Source organism: Colossoma macropomum, unplaced genomic scaffold, assembly GCF_904425465.1.
Source record: "Colossoma macropomum unplaced genomic scaffold, Colossoma_macropomum, whole genome shotgun sequence".
In the NCBI taxonomy this organism is placed as follows: domain Eukaryota; kingdom Metazoa; phylum Chordata; class Actinopteri; order Characiformes; family Serrasalmidae; genus Colossoma; species Colossoma macropomum.
Genome location: NW_023494788.1, coordinates 29,202,970 through 29,219,829, shown reverse-complemented (window position 1 = coordinate 29,219,829; position 16,860 = coordinate 29,202,970). Strand labels below are relative to the sequence as shown.

General features: G+C 37.9%; 1 protein-coding gene across 1 annotated transcript in view; it reads right to left on the bottom strand.

The window, feature by feature from the left end:
• mcf2a (MCF.2 cell line derived transforming sequence a) overlaps positions 1–16,860 on the bottom strand; it is a 49,672-nt gene that overhangs the window by 30,757 nt on the left and 2,055 nt on the right. Inside the window, exons 2-5 of the mRNA XM_036569093.1 lie at positions 8,223–8,291; positions 6,643–6,757; positions 6,059–6,149; positions 247–366 (exon numbers count right to left, since the gene is read on the bottom strand). Coding sequence (XP_036424986.1) covers positions 247–366; positions 6,059–6,149; positions 6,643–6,757; positions 8,223–8,291 — 395 coding nt within the window. The remainder of the gene's footprint in view (positions 1–246; positions 367–6,058; positions 6,150–6,642; positions 6,758–8,222; positions 8,292–16,860) is intronic.

The window sequence follows — 16,860 nt, the reverse complement described above, 5'->3', positions numbered from 1 at the left end:
TGTGACAGTACTACCTTGAGAATAATTGCCCTGTTGTGATGTCAGCATTCATCAACACTCAAACCATCAGATGTTTAAACCATCTTTGAGCCAAGAAAGTTTCAATATGTGCTTTTAACAATAGTTTGAAAAAGAAAACTGTCAAATCATTATTCACAAAAAAACTGCATTGAGAAGATTAAAGTTTCAAAAAAAGCAAGACGTCCCCAGATTTTTGATGGGCAGTGTATAGAACTTGGGACATACAGGCATTTTGAGCATGAAATCTTCCTGGCTGAAGCGGAAGCCAAGGTCTGTGACGGTGCGCTGGAAGAAGCTGGTTGGTCTCAGAACCAGCACCAGGTGCAGATTCCCTGGAAAAGAAGCCTGACAAACAGAGGAAAATGGCATTATTTAAGCAAGTCCTTATTAGGGTTGCAGAATATGGACAAAATACCAGTAAAAACAGTAAATCATTTTTACTTGACCGTTTTCCAACCTCTTTTTATCCTTTTGAATCTGACTGCCGGGTGGGGCATAAGTATATGGATATACCTAAACATACTGGTTATCACAACACCACATTAGCAATTAATTCAAAATTAGCTGACTTCGCAACTTAATTTCTATATACATAGATGGTGTTGACTGAGGAGAGATTAGTGCATTTTGTGACTTTAACAGCGTTTACATATTGCATTAAACACAAACACTGAAAATGAGTTCTCTTTGATATGGGCCCTTCAAAGTTTAGCTTGCATTATTTTGACCAAAATAATTTTGCTGGATTACTTAAATACTTTGAATCATCAAAACTCCTGCACAAACTCTCATCTAGTACTGTGATTAATCAAGATGCTTACAGAACAAATAATCTTAATAAATAAATACATACATACATACATAAATACATAAATGATTGTCTAGAGGGCTTTTTTGCATTTTGGAGACATCTGCAATATCAGTATTGCAAAAGTCAATATTGAGATAACAGCTAACAAAAGACAACAAAAAACCCAAATTCTAACACAAAACATAAGTCCAGGGTTCAACTTCTGTGGCAGAAGAGAAGTTTCAGTACCTAAAATACAAACCTCAATTTCCAAATAAGCTGTGGTAGTTTGTGAAATGCAAATACAAACAGAAAGCAATGATTTGAAAATCCACTTTGACCAGTATTTAAACAAAAAAGACCAAGACAAGATATTTAATGTTTTACTTTATAAACTTCATTGCTTTGTTAAAATAAGCTAAGATTGTTGAGACAGGTGCCACGATGTGAAATGTTCAAACAATTAGTAAAACAGGTGATGCAATCATGCTTGAGTATAAAAGGAGCATCCAGGAGAGCGACCAGGGGTGGCGAACTATGGTCTTGGAGGTGTCTAGCACATTTATGAGCAAGGATTGGTCAAGGCTTGGCCACTTTAAAATGCATCAGCAAACAATGAACTGTTTGAGAGGCAAGGTCAGGTCAAGTCAAAGTGTACTTACATAGCACTTTTTACAACAGGTGTTGTCGCCAAGCAGCTTTACAGAACAATCTGGGTTTAAGCCCCCACGAGCAAGCCAATCGATCCCTGAATTAAAGACGGCTCTGAATTAAAACTGGCATGTTTCTGTGACGAATTCACTACTCATCACTGCATCCACAAAGGCAAGTTATGACTATACTATGCACAGCAGAAGCTATATGTCAATGTTTAGAAACACTGATGACACTGATGACTGTAATGGACGGATGAACAGCGGAGGGTGTTTTGTAGTCTGACAAGAAAACCTTTCAGATTGTCTATGCAAATAATGGAGGCTGTATTCTCTGGGCCAAAGAATTATTATGGACCATCCAGATTATTACCAGCATAAAGTTTAAAAGCCAGCATCTGTCATGGTATAGAAGTGTGTCTCTGTGAATACATCATTACTGCTGAAAGATATATACATTTTGGAGTAACATAAGCAGCCTTCTAGATGACATCTTTTTCAGTGACATAAATGCTTCTTTCAACATGACGACACCAAACTGCTTTCTGCACACATTACAACGGCATGTTTGTGTAAATAGAAAGCAGGGGTGCTAGACTGGCCTGCCTGGAGCCCAGATCTGCCTCCCATTGAAAAACTGATGCACAAAATTTGACACTGGACCCATACAGTTGTACAGATAAATGGCAAAAAGGCGTTCAAAATGAATAAACTGGTGTCTCCACATGATTATTAACTGCTGGTAAAAAGAAAAGTAATGCAATTCAGTGGTAAATATGCTCCTGCTAGAATTTTATGGAACTTTTTGCAGGTATCAAATCTGGAATGAATGTATATCTTGAAAAACAATTAAGTTTGTAAGGTAAAACACCAAATTTCAAGTTTTTGTACTGCTTTCATTTAATACAGGTCAAACTTACTAATATACTTTACTAATATACTAATATTTTCTGTTTTTATCAGCATTTCACACACTGTCCCAGCTGAGGTTTGCACACTCCATGTAAACAGACTTACAGCATTCACTGTGTGAATCTACTCTGTAATTAATCAAATACAGATAGGACTAAATGCAATGAAGGCAATTCAACAAAACCACTCTTGATTGTCAAGACCTTCTGGTCCTTCTTGGCACCTCTATACACATAAGACACCCATCACTATTCTCCATCAGTCACAATGCCAATAAGTTCTACTTGCACACCACAATGCTGTTAAAGTCTCCGTCAATCAAGCTGAATAATCCTACGTGTACAGAAATCTCTTCACTGAAGTTTTAGACAGGTTGCATTCTATTTTCAGTTTACATTAAATCTCAGTTGATGACTATGTTACTAAAAATAATGCTGGACAGTAGTCACATTATCCATATATATCACAGTACCACAGAATCTGAAGTATGTTTAAGTTTTCATTGATAAACGTCACTCATTCCTGCTTCCTCAGTACTGCTACTATATGCTAAAAGAAGGTCAAATCTGAAATGGCTTTATTTGACGGTTCTGTTCTACACACTTTAAAAAGATGGTTCTTCAAGGGTTCGTTGGCAAAGGTAATCATTCTATATAGAACCAAGAACCATTTGCATGATTAAATGGCTCTTTGCATGGTGAAATGGCTCTTCAAATTGATGGAGAATGTTGTATTTGATTGTATATAGAACCTTGACAAAAAGAGCTTGACATTGTAACAACAGCAGAACTTTTTGGTGCTGTATAGAACCATAATAGAACCTATACATAGAACCATTTCTGCTATTGGTATGATGTCAAGCCCTTTTTGGTGCTATATAGATACAGAATCATATACAACACATTCTCCATCAATCTGAAGAACCATTTCACCATTTAATCATGCAAATAGTTCTTGGTTTTAAATATAACCACTGCCTTTGCTAAAGAAACCTTTAAGAACCAGTTTTTAAGTGTGTGCTTATCTTAAAGTGACACCAAAGGGAGTCAATATTGTATACAGTACTGTAATGGTACTCAGGCCGAAGCCGCAGTTACTGAAAGGAAGCTAAAGGTGTGCTGACTATGCAGGATGCTGCCAGCAACTACAAACACACATACAGAGATGAACAGGATCATCTTTGTGCATAAGACCAGAACCAGAAACTAAAGTCTGTCTCTGACTGGTCACTGACAGCAGTCAAAGCTGAACTTTTGCAGGACTGGCACTGACTATTTCTTTCTTTCAGAAAAAAAACGTCCAAAACAGACAGACCAGTGCTGCGTCATTTCCAGCCAACGCGTATAAAACCAGCAACTCTCGCTCCCCGCGCGCACAACTGAACACACAGACTGCTGTGAGCGTTTGCGCCACACTTGACATTGATCTGCCCTCTGATGTGACGTAGACCGCCGTTCGTACAAACAGCGCGTTTGATCGGCTGCTCCTCCACCTCAGAGCAACGCAAGGCTGCTTTTAAACTCCAGATGCAAGCAGACGGAGGCTGAGGTGAAGAGCAGCGGCGCGTGACTAAGCTAAAGTCCTCCACACAGCCGCAGTGTGCTGGTGCCGTCGCCTCATGCCGCATTCTCGCTGTCCGGATAAACTTGAGCCAAAACTCTTCAGCGCCGCTGGAGAAACGGAAGTTTACCGAGGCGCTGCGGCTCCTGGGAAATCCGCGGCAGTCGCAGCGCTCTGCCATCCCCGCCGAAGCTCTGAGAGCGCCAGCACTGCCCCGAACCTCGCCCATCATCAGCTGGCGATGGCCGGTGTGAACGGCAGGGTAGCAGCAGCGACTATTCATACTCTCTCTCTCTCTCTCTCTCTCTCTCTCTCTGCCTCCAGCGTCATCATATATAACCTGCACGTAGCGTTTATGCGGGCTCGCGCCCTCCTTCACCGTCACGCTACTACACAAAACTGCTGCACACTGTAAAATAACTTTGGCAGCAGAGTTGGCAGTCTTCTGTAAAGGCAATTGTAAATACAAATGTGAATATGTATGTATATATATATATATATATGTATATATATATATATGTATGTATATGTGTGTGTGTATGTATATATCACTGTGCATACAATATATATATATATATATATATATATATATATATATATATATATATATATATATATAATTCTAGTTATAGAACTCCAAAAAAATCTAAAACTCCCTGCTCCAAAACATCCATTGCAACAATAAATGCTTGGTAATTATCATCTGGTGTGTTGGGACCATGGAAAGCGCAAAAACGTGCAGAGCAGGGTGTCCTCCTGGACCATAGTTGGGAACACTGCTTTACAGTACATTATTGCGACATTTAGACAAGAGGGGGCGTGGTTCTCCCATAAGTCTATTTTGGTTTCATTTTTGGCACGCATTATAACAGGGGTGTGGGACGGGTCATTGGTGGGGTGTTCATTTGAGGGGAGGCAATGTTTGTGGCCAAGGGCCAAAAACACAAAACAGTTTACAAACAAACAGGGTATACCCTTAAAAAAGTGGTTCTTCAAGAGTTCTTTAATAAAGTCAATTATTATATGTAAAACAGTGAACACCCAAAGAACGATCTGAATGCATACTTGCTTCTTTGCACAGTTTAATGGTTGTTCTCTATGATGGAAAAACTGTTGTATATATAAAATAGCACCAAAAAGGGTTCCACAAGAACCAGGGTACCACGGATTAAGATCCTGGAGGGCAGGGGTCCAGAGCAATTTTCATGGTCAAACTCACCTAATAAGCTTGGTGTGTTTGCCTAGGAAAATCACCAAACTGTGCTGGACAACAGTCCTCTAGGACTTGAATTCGCCAGCCCAGCACTAGAACCTTTTTGGTACTATATAAGCTTCTTTTTGCTAAGAGTCATAGGTTTCAAATGGAGTTGTTAGAAATGTATTTTATAATAGTCACTATATTTTATACAAGGGGGATATAAGGGAAACAATAAATCAATAAGTTATTATATATATATATATATATATATATATATATATATATATATATATATATACATACTCTACTTTGGATGTAAGTCAATGGAACCAGAATTTTTTCCAAGTCATTTTTGTTGGTCCATTCATCATGAAATTCACACACAATGTATAGGACCACACGTATTTTCAAATTATGTAAAAAGCTGCAAAATGACAAAAATGGAAATACGAGGTTTTATTCCGACAGCAGTGATATCAGAACAAAAACAGCAAACAAAACAACAAAAACATTATCTACTGTAAATAATACAGTAATGAACTATGAAATTACTCTACATTTTAAAGTAGTTTACCAGCAGTACAGATGCCAGTAAAGCGCTGTACATGTAAAGAAATGTACTGTTCAGTACTATCAATGGGCCCACAGGACGAAAACTGTTTGCAGCAGTCCAGTTGCTCAGAGGGAACACTGCATGCTGCATCAGAAATACAGGCTAGGTAAGTGACTCAAGTTCAGCACCATGGACAGCTACCAGGGCAGTGAAGGGTCCATTAAAAGTTTTCTTTAAACAATAATGAAACTTTCTGCGCCCAAATGGCAAAATCTTAAATCGCTATATTTTCTGCGTAATCTGCGCATACTGTCAAAAGAGAAAGAGAAAGAGGGAGGCTTCATACTTTTTAATAAGTATTATTATCTCACCGCAATCCTTGCAAGTGCCGTTTTGATGGAGGTCCAAGTGTCAAGTCTTCGATCTAAAATGATGATGAATTTTACTCCAGGCTGCCGTGTTCTGAAAACAGGAGTGGCGCAACATTCAACACATTAGAGCCACATCTTAACAGCACAAAAACAAAAGCATGCTTGTACTTAAAGGGGCATTTCGGCCTAAAATTTTTTAACAGGTTATCTTTTATTGAATATTCTGGAGCTTGAAACCTCATCGGTTTGACAAAATGTACAATATAGCTTTTGGCTTCTTGTATCTCAGTATTTGGCCAAAATGCCCCTTTAATGCTTAGAATCAAAAGATCAAAAGAAGTACTACCAAACAACTCAATATACAGTGAAAATTATGGTGCATTCTTAAAAAGATTGAGCTGAAGCCCTTTTAAGCGTATGCTGTTTGTTTTTTTTCCACTGATCTTTTGATTAGTGTGAGAACTAAATGGAGAACTGTTTGAGAAGAGAAAGCTTGTGTGGTTTTACGTGGACAGAATGTATAAGCCAGTGTTGGGGTGCTGCATTGCAGAGAGAGAGAGCAGCGGGATAAATCAGACACACACCGTGGGATCAATGTGAGGTACGTGAGGACTTTAGCCAGAGCCTCCTCGGGTATGTCACTGAAATCAGAGCATTCTGGGAGAGTGATGATGACACTGGAGTCCTCACCTCGGCCCCCTGCAGAAACCATATCACCACATTAGTAGACCCTCGGGGTGCAGGTATGCTGAATGTCAGACACTGCAGTAAATGTAAGTCTAAATGTAAATGAGTAAGCTGTATTGATATTACATGGTTTATTGTAATGGATGGAAAGCAAAGGTAAATGACAATGGGATCTGTGCAAATAGGACATTGAAGCAATAGTTTGGCAAAAAATCAAATTTACCCAATTGACTACCTTCACAAATATATTCCATCATTAAAGACTGAAAGACTTTATAATGCCAAGGCTAATGTAGCTTTGCAAACACAGAGATTTGAAAAAATGTTTCCTCTCTTGTTTTCCACCATTTTTGCATATTTGTCACTCTAAATAGTTTCAGAGCCTCATACAAAATGTAACATAAGACAAGGAGAATGAAAGTCCAATGAAAATAGTTTTGGAACACGTCATCCATGTGAAATAACTTTGGGAAGATTCACCAATGTTTCAAGTTTTCTCCATTCTGAGATAATGACTCTCCTTGTGGTTCACTGGAGTCGGAGAGCCTCAGAAATGGCTTTGTAATCCTTTCCAGACTAATATATGTCCCATCTCTTCAGGAATTTCTTTTTGATCATGGCATAGTGTGCAGCTTGTTGATACAGTTTAGCCTAATTCACATTTCAAAAATGCTTCTATTTAAGTGATGTTCAGATTCAACAGGGCTGCCAGTAACCAAGCCTTGGTCTGCCTACTTTAATTCATCCTCATCATCAACAACATTTGGTTAATTGGTTGACTGAGAAACAGAGGGAGCAATTACTTTTTCACACAAAGCAGTTAACTTTTTCTTTCAAAAGATGAATATATTTAAAAACTATAGTTTGTGCTGTCTTTGTCATATTTTGTTCGAAGATCTCAAACGACTGTGACAGGTATGCAACAATAGAAGGAACTGCACTGTAAAGGAAGTTTACTTGTCAGCACTGTTGAAACTACAAGCCAAAATCTTTACACACTTGCCTCAAAACTGAGTCAAGTAATCTCAAACAGACTTGCTTTTGTAGTTTCTCACAAACGTGACAAACTATTATCAATAAAATTGGACAAAAGTGCATAGTTTAAAACAATAATAGTTCCCATCTTGAAGTCTGCATCTTCTCTGCACTTCTGTCTATTTCTATAAAAACAAAAGCCTATAATATGTCAATCTGAGATTGCTTAACAAGTGTGTGATGATTTCTTAGCCTTGCTGTAGCTTTAGCCTTGTAGCTCCAGAGCAGAACTAAAGAAGCAAACTTTAATTTCCAAATGTGTGTTTGGCTGATTGACTACATTTGCAGATAGGGGATAAATCTGTTTGATTTATGGGCCAAACTATCGCTTTAATCCTCAACATACATTCAGCACATGAGAATTCTTCATCTTTCAGTGATGAACATCATTATGGAATGGATCAATAAGACACTATGAATGCAAGCCTATGCCATCCCTCACCTGATAAATAAGCCACTTGCTTCTCTATATAGCCGGCCACCTCTTTCATACTCACAGGGACAGTCACCACTGAGGACAGAAAGAGACACGCAATACATTCTCATTGTAGAACTTCAGGAGTTTGTCTGTGATTATAATCATAACATACTAATAGACATAATTGCTCAGTCTTAATCTCCGGGTCTGTGGCTCGGACTTGTTACCTACGTTGCGTGACAATCACTGAAGTGCCCAATATCATCACATCAGATCTGCAAGGCTGCACATCTACAAGCGTATAAGACACAGTAATGCAAGGGCACTTCAGCTTGAGCTGCTTCCATAGTTGATATTGACACCAAAATCTACACATCAATTGTGTTTTACTTACTTTGGAAGACATTATAAGGTTTCTTGTCCAAATTATTTAATTTTTATTTATTATTTTTTTGTGACTTTTCACTTTTATTTTATGTTATCACATGTGTTTCACTATGAATTTGTGTTGTCAATATGTCCTGCACGGTAGTGATGAAAACTTAAGGTCGTCTGTTTTCTGCCTATTCAGCTCTTTGATTGGTTAGGCCTTCAGGAGCTGAACTGAAGTCCTAACACATCAGATTAACCACTTACATAATTAGAAACCAACAGTGTAATCAACCAATCACATTTTGATTTCTAATGGATGCGTCCAGGGTGGTGTAATGGGTAGCACTGTTGCCTAACAGCAAAAACAGTCTGGGTTTGATTCCCTGTCTGGGTGACCAGGGTCCTTTCTGTGTAGAGTTTACATGTTCTTCACATGTCTGCGTGGTTTTCCCTCCCACAGTGCTACGACATGCAATCAGGCCAGTTGCCTCATAGGGGGTGACTGCGTAAGTCTGTGTGTGGCAACCTGTCCAGGGTGTTCTTCTGCCTTACACCCAATAAGCACTTGTATAGGTTCCAGCACCCCCTGCAGTCCAGCAAGATAAACAGCTTAGATGAGGATGATGGATGGGACCAATTTTTGTCCTAGATAGTCCTAGGCATGTGCTAGATACGTTTCTGGAAGTCCTAGATATGTCACTGACTGCGAGTACGGGTTGTAGCCTGAACCAGTGAGTTTCAGTTAGAGGAAAAACAACAGCAGCAGTGTCAGGGCACTGAAAGAGCTGCTGTGAAACTGCTACAAGGTCAAATAAACGTTGCTATATCTGTTACTTCAAATAAAACATGGAATATATTTTACAAGCTTCAGAGGTCCATGTTTAATCTAGAAAGGCCAAAAAAATTGAATCATTATTAATTTAGTATTAACAGACTAATAAAATCCCTAAATTAAGAGGAGGAATATGAATACATACATGCTACAAGTAAGTTAGCAGCTCTGCATGTTACTGTGGTAACTAAGTTACATGAAAGTAAAGCTTGTAGCTACTAGCCTACTTCACTGGTATGTGCAGTTTTAATGAGGTTGCTAGTCTTACAATGTTATTTAAATCCACAGGGTTGGAAGCTTGTGTGTTGCACATATATTTCTTTCCTGACTAGTTAACAACCTCCTAATTCAAATATTACAGTGATATACAGATGAAAGACATAGGCTTTGGAACTCATCACAACGTCAATCATTTTTCAGATGCTAGTGGCAAGCTAAAAACTGATGACACACATCAGATAACTATGAAACACAGTGCAGCCAGACAGACTCAAATGGATAAAAATAACGTTACGTTTCATCTAGAATGAAGAGGATTAAGTTTGTATGTCTACATTCTACTTGGGCACAAATGTACAGCTTGATCAGATGAGCAGGTTATGGTCTATTCACTGAATCCTCTCATGATGGGAAACGCCATGACGAAATGAATCAGATGAATTTACTGCATGTCTGCAGAGCTTTCTATGTGGCCTGCAGCCAAGGCTCCAGCAGACCAAAGAAAGTCTGCAGCTGTATCTTGGTTTGTTGCCTTTTCCCTGTGCTGCTTTGCGACACTATAGGCTTACAACAGAGGATGTGTTCAAATTACATAATGCATCAGCACTGGCTCTGTATCCAGTGACCCAGCAATACCCTCACTTCCTGCTCATGTTTCAGACAGTACAAGCAGCAACATAAAGTGCAACACATCTGCAAAACAAACTTAGACCCACTTGGGGTTAAATCTAGTCAGTTCTGTGTTTGAATGAATACAAAGCATTGTGTTATATAGGTTACATCCTGCAGATGTAATACATAGAATACATGCAGTAGGTCTATATATCTATGTTAATTAACCTAAGACACAAGAGGCCATGTGTTACAGTGACTTAGGCCCACTGAACATAAATACTTTTTATTTATTTATTTTTTTACACACACAACAGCCAAACCTGCGCAGCTTACTTTTATCATCCATGTTTTTTTGGGAAGCAGGAGATTCCAATTTCCCAACTGTCAAGAACGCAGTATAACCACCAACATAATTAGGAAGTGACAGTGGAATCAACCAGTCACATTTTGGGACCAATATCTTGCAAAGTACCATCACTCTAGGCCTTCTGGAAGTCCTAGACACATCACTGACTGCAAATACGAGCCAGTTTTTGGAAATAAAAGACATGGGTGGCAGCTCAATGCCAGGGCCTTTTGCTTTAGGAGTGATTGTAAAACCACAATATATAAGGTAAAATATATGTTAATGTCTGTTACAAGTTTCAATTAAAGTATGGCATGTCTTTTCCAAGCTTCAGATATCTGTGTTTAATCTAGAACATACAAACAATGTTAATGTGGACCAGCATTAGCTTAATGCCAACATTATATTAGAAATCTCATAAAAGCACAAGCAGAAATTAGTATAGTAGGGATGTTTTTTGTCCTGCATTTTTAGAGTTTTATATTTATGGCCCAAACTGAAGGCCCAGCTCTAATAGTTAAAGTTCACCACTGATTTTACAGTGAGGGGTGTTGTTTGTCACATGCGATTATAAAATACACCGGTGTTCAATAACTAATTTATTTATTTTTAATAACACTGACAGTGGACTATGGCCGCCAAGCAACACTATGTTTTTTTTAATGACTTGGCACATTAATAATTGATTATAATTGATTACAATGTGTTATAAATATGTATTTTACAATGGTTCAGATTTTAGAATTCTAATTATCCCTATACATTAGTTTATTAAACAATGCTAAAGTGTTACAGTATACATCTCTTTCTTAATTTGATGGAGTGTGAAAACAGGTGGCTCTCATCAACATAAAGCTCTCTTTCATAAATAATGAATGGTAGACATTAAAATTGTAAGAGCGTCTAAGAGGTAAAGTAATGTTTTGTGCGTACCAGGTTGCGGGGCTCAGCTGAAAGCATTGGCAGCAGTAGTGAGGCCGTATGAATGAAGTGTCCTCATTAGAGCTGAATATTTCATGGGTTTTGAGATGAAGCTCCACCTGGAGCTCCTCAGTGTTTCACTACAACCTTATCAGTTAACAAGTTCAGGACATGCTAACTCATATAAGCCATATAAGCAGCTCTCAGAATTGAAGAGTAGTCAAGATACAAGTATGTTTCCTGTCTTTTCCTGTTACTAAGGACTTTCCATTAAACAGTGTTTTCTTAACTATCACAAGGTTAAAGTAGCTAACTAGCTAAGCTAATTTATCACCAAGTAGTGATATAGCTTGAGCAAATGCAGCACATTTCTGCCTTGTTTAAATGACATGACCATGCAGCTGTGGCTTCTGGCTCTAAAGTCAAAAGGCTTCTAATTTCCTGGGGACAAAATTCCATGTTACATTAAAATGTAAACCCATGCAGCACCTGTTAAAGGAAGAGTCCTTTGACTAGCTTTTATTTAACCAGCTATTTTGTTTTTCATTAATCCATGTCCAACAACTGTATTTAATGTGATGTGGAAAATGCAGGAGAATTTGTCCTGACTGGTCTAAAGTGATGAAATTTTATATAGCTATATCTTGAATACCCATTTAAATTTTTTGCATATGGCAAAAAGTCTTTTTTAGTCATGGATTTACTTCAGCTCTGTGCTCAGGCAAGCTCAGAGAACATATGGACCAAATATATTTTAGATTTAAGGACAATAATGGCTTAGGAGGCTTACTACGCTGTTTACATTACATTAACATTACATTTTATTATATCATCGTTGTACCTTTATGTACAAATACATTTCACATATACATTAAACACTGATTTATTTCTAATTTTATCTGCTACTTTTAAAGGGGAATTCCACTGCTTTTTCTACTTTTCGAAAACGCATTTTTGTCAACGCTTCCTTAGTTTACCTTTTTTTGCCATTTAAGTATTTTTTTTTAAGTTTTTAGGATATGTATAGTTTGTTATTGTTTAGCTAATTCCTTTTTATTGTTTGCCTTTTTTTTAAACATGGCCAAATCTAAAGCTTCTAGAGCATATCTCCCACTCTACTAGTCCATAGAAATGATGTTTCCAGTTATAATCAAATTCCAAATGAAACATATATGTGTATAAATATATCATTAGCTTACATTGAGACATCATAGATCATGGACGCAATCTATCACAACCCATCTGACCATCTTTTCTGCTCCAAGACACACACACACACACACACACACACACACACACACACACACACACACACAAACACACACACAGGCCTGTTTTGAGGCCAGCGGATATTTTTACCAAAAAGGGATTTCAATGTTAAAGGGATTAAAGGCCTGAGCTTTTGTAGAGTAAATTTATTGAAAGAAGCTCTGTGTCTGTCCGTCTGCAACTGCTAGCCCAGATAGATTTGTAAGTGCTTAATGTGATCTCCCGTCTGACTACGATCTCTTATTTGACTGAACTCATCACACTGAAGTTACATTTAATTTGGAGAATGTGATACATCAAATTCTCTTTTAAAAGTGGGGGATACTTTTGGGGCCATGAAATGACAGCATTTTAAATGTATCTTATATGTGATACTTTTGTGATGATTTTATCATTTTGAAGGCTTCATATTAGGGGTGGGTGAAAAATGGCATTGGCAATAATATATACAATAGGCATCATGATATGTAGTTCTGCTGAAGTTTGAAACAGAAAAACACAGCAGTGTCACATTAAAACAAAACACACTCAAAAAATTGTATGAATACAATGATTTTACTTCAGTGTTTCACATACTGTGCTGAAACAAGTTATACTCCTAATAATTAGTCCTGTTTATTTGGGATGTAACTTTACACTCAGCTAATGACACAATACTGGGTTAATTATTCTGTATTCTCACAATGTTTGAAACAATTTGAAGAAAAAATAAGAGGACACCGATTGGCTACTTAATTTAGTTTACCTCCATGTTTCTACACTTATTGTACATTTTATCAGCTCCACTTACCATATAGGTGCACTTTGTAGTTCTACAATTACAGACTGTAGTCCATCTGTTTCTCTGCATACTTTTCCCCCCTTTTACCCTGTCCTTCAATGGCCAGGACCACCACAGAGCAGGTATTATTTGGGTAGTGGATCATACTTAGCTTGATCACAGTGACACTGACGTAGTGGTGGTGTGTTAGTGTGTGTTGAGCTGCTACAAGTGGATCAGACCCAGTAGTGCTGCTGGAGTTTTTAAACACTTCAGTGTCACTGCTGGACAGAGGAACAGTCCACCAACCAAACATATCCAACCAACAGCGTCCTGTGGGCAGCATCCTGTGACCACTAATAAAGGGCTAGAAGATGAGTAACACAAACTGTGCAGCAACAGATGAGTTACTGCCTTTGACCATACGTCTACAAGGTGGACCAACAAGGTAAGTGTGTGGACAGTGGGTAGAGTGTTTAAAAACTCCAGCAGCACTGCTGTGTCTGATCCACTTGTATAGCAGCACTTACACACCACCACCACGTCAGTGTTACTGCAGTGCTGAGAATGATCCACCACCTGCTCTGTGGTGGGTCCTGATTTTTGAAGAACAGGGTAAAAGGAGGAACAGACAGACTTCAATCTGTAATGGCAGAACTACAAAGTGCGCCTATATGGTAAATGGACCTGATGAAATTGTTAATGATTGCAGATACAAGCAGCTGTGCTTAATGAAGTGGCCGTTCAGTGTATAATCATGTTGCTGCACAACTTACTACTGACACTAGGGTTGGGAGGAAGGAGGAGTGATGGAGTGAACTGTTGGTGCAATTGCATTAGATGGCATAATTAATAGAATGTCCACTTTCCATGATGCACACTGTGACATCTTCCTGAATGGGCCAATTCAGGCACTTTAAACCTGACATTTTAAACCGACTAATTAGGGATACCCCAATATGGGAATTTGGGTTGATATCCGCTATTTTTCATGTTAATATCTGCTGATACTTATGCTGATACATAAACATTAATAAAACAGACATTAGGATGTCTAGAGGCATTAGCATTAAAGGAGAATAAATAACACGTACTAAAGAAAAAATTACTTAAATTGCAGACATTTTAGCACAGTAGCCCAGTGTCATCTAAACGTTCTGCTCTTCTGGAGATCAATAAGTACATCAGATATCAGTTTTAAATATTGGTCAAATCTGGACATCTGTCTGATGCAAATCATTTTTTAAGACAATTATCAGCAGATAATGATATGATTCCAATATTATTTTCCATCCTGACTAATTACGCTCTTTTTGTAATGAAACAAAGTTGGTTAGTGTTGCTTTAAGTACTGACAATATTCACAATATGCTCAGAACTGAGGATTGTGACATAATCTATGACAATAATGATAAATATCTTCATAATGCCCAAACCTACTTCAAATCAAGAAAGACCCATATTTCCCAAATGAAAAAATTACATCATAGTGCTGGATGGTGTTGGTAAAATTCAGTATCAATATCTTCCAGATTTATCTGGGTATCATGATATCAGATGCTATTTGAGTTAGCATTAATAAAGTCATTTAACTCATGCATTATTAAATTAATAAGTTAGCATTAAGAAAGTGAATTACTGTGCTTGCACCCTATGCTTAAAAATGCCATAAAACCTGACACAGCTTGGATTATTTTGTTCTGTTTTCTTCTCTTAAAGTGACAGCAAAGGGAACCTTGCGTAGTATTGTAAACATTAACCAGACAGAAACCACCTTTACAGAAAAGAAACTCACTATTTAGCTTTTATGTATCTGAACTGTTTAAAACACCCAGCAATTAACTGTCAGGTTGTTGATAAAACACTAGAAACAAACCTCTTGGGTGCAGAGACACTGCTATTTATAGTCATTGTCATGGATGTAATGCACATTAGGTACCAAAATATAAAAATATAAAATCATATCTAAATATAAAACCATCTAAGATATTGCTAAAACCAAAAACGCAGTATTACAGTGTCTTAATATCATGTCATACTCATTGGGGATAGTCTGGCATATTCAGCTTTAAGCACAAAAAGACTGTAAGGTTGAGGTGGTGTCACAGGGGTGGGCCTGTGTGCATTCAGACGTGAGCATAAACAGAACAAAGCTGTCTCTAGAGCAGGCTTAAGAACAGCAGAATGTGTGCTGGGGTCAGAGTCCAGAGCAGAGGATTAACTCTGCAGAGCATTTACTAGCATAGGCATGGCGTGGCACTTCTCAACCAGCTTACCGTACGACCGCTTTACTGGGAAATGAGGCCTCATACAAACACGGAAAGGGAGTGATCTGATTCAGATTTTACTCTGGAGTACTGTACATGCACAGTATAATGCATTCTTTACAGTGGAGATTTAAACACAATCTACATAACTGCTGTTAGAAAGATTACAATTCTGAGAAACAACCTGCTTACTAAGAATGCTATAAAGAGCAAGTACACTACCTTGCATAAGTCAGAGACCACCTTTGAACTCCAACTGTGTTAGACCTGGTAGATCACCAAAAGTGTCACCATCAGATGATCAGTACTTTCATCTTTGAGAGAAAAGAGAAAGTTCCACTTTTGCTTCAAAATATGAAAAAATCCACAGGCATTTCTGTCCATGCTTTCATTGTAAGAAGACAACTCAACATTATGAGTCTGAAAGGATGTGTAACTGTCAAGAAGTCGTTACTGAGAAAAGAACAACAAAGAAGCTACTTGTGTTCTCAGAGTGGACTGGAATGGAATGGACTGCCCACCCCAGAACCCTCAACCTCATTGAATGTGTTTAAGATTGTGTGGATCATGAGAAGACTGAGAAGATAAAACTGAACTTTGGAGGTGGGGAATCCGTGCCAATTTGTCTGAAAGCAAGTCTCCTGAAAAGAATGGAAGCTGTAACAAGGGCAAAGGGTGGACACACTAAATACTAGAAAACTTCTGTTAAATAAATGTTTTCTGTTTTTTTTCTCTGGCACTAAAAAATTAATACTTTGTACTTAATGGCCATTTTGACTGGAAATTAAATGAATTGCACATTGCTTTATTACAGCCAGGAACAAGATGGTTACCGTTTTTAAGGATGTATTGTGGTATAAAACTCAGTCGTATCGCTTTTCATGATAATAACAACAATAATATTAATAAGAATAATAATAATAGTAAATAAACTAATGCTACTGTCTCCCTGCAAAATACTGACCAAGATAACATATTTACATTGTTAGAATATGAACAGTAAACAGTAGTAGTGTTGGTAAATTTCATAATGTTAGAGGTTCAACAAGTCCATCAATATA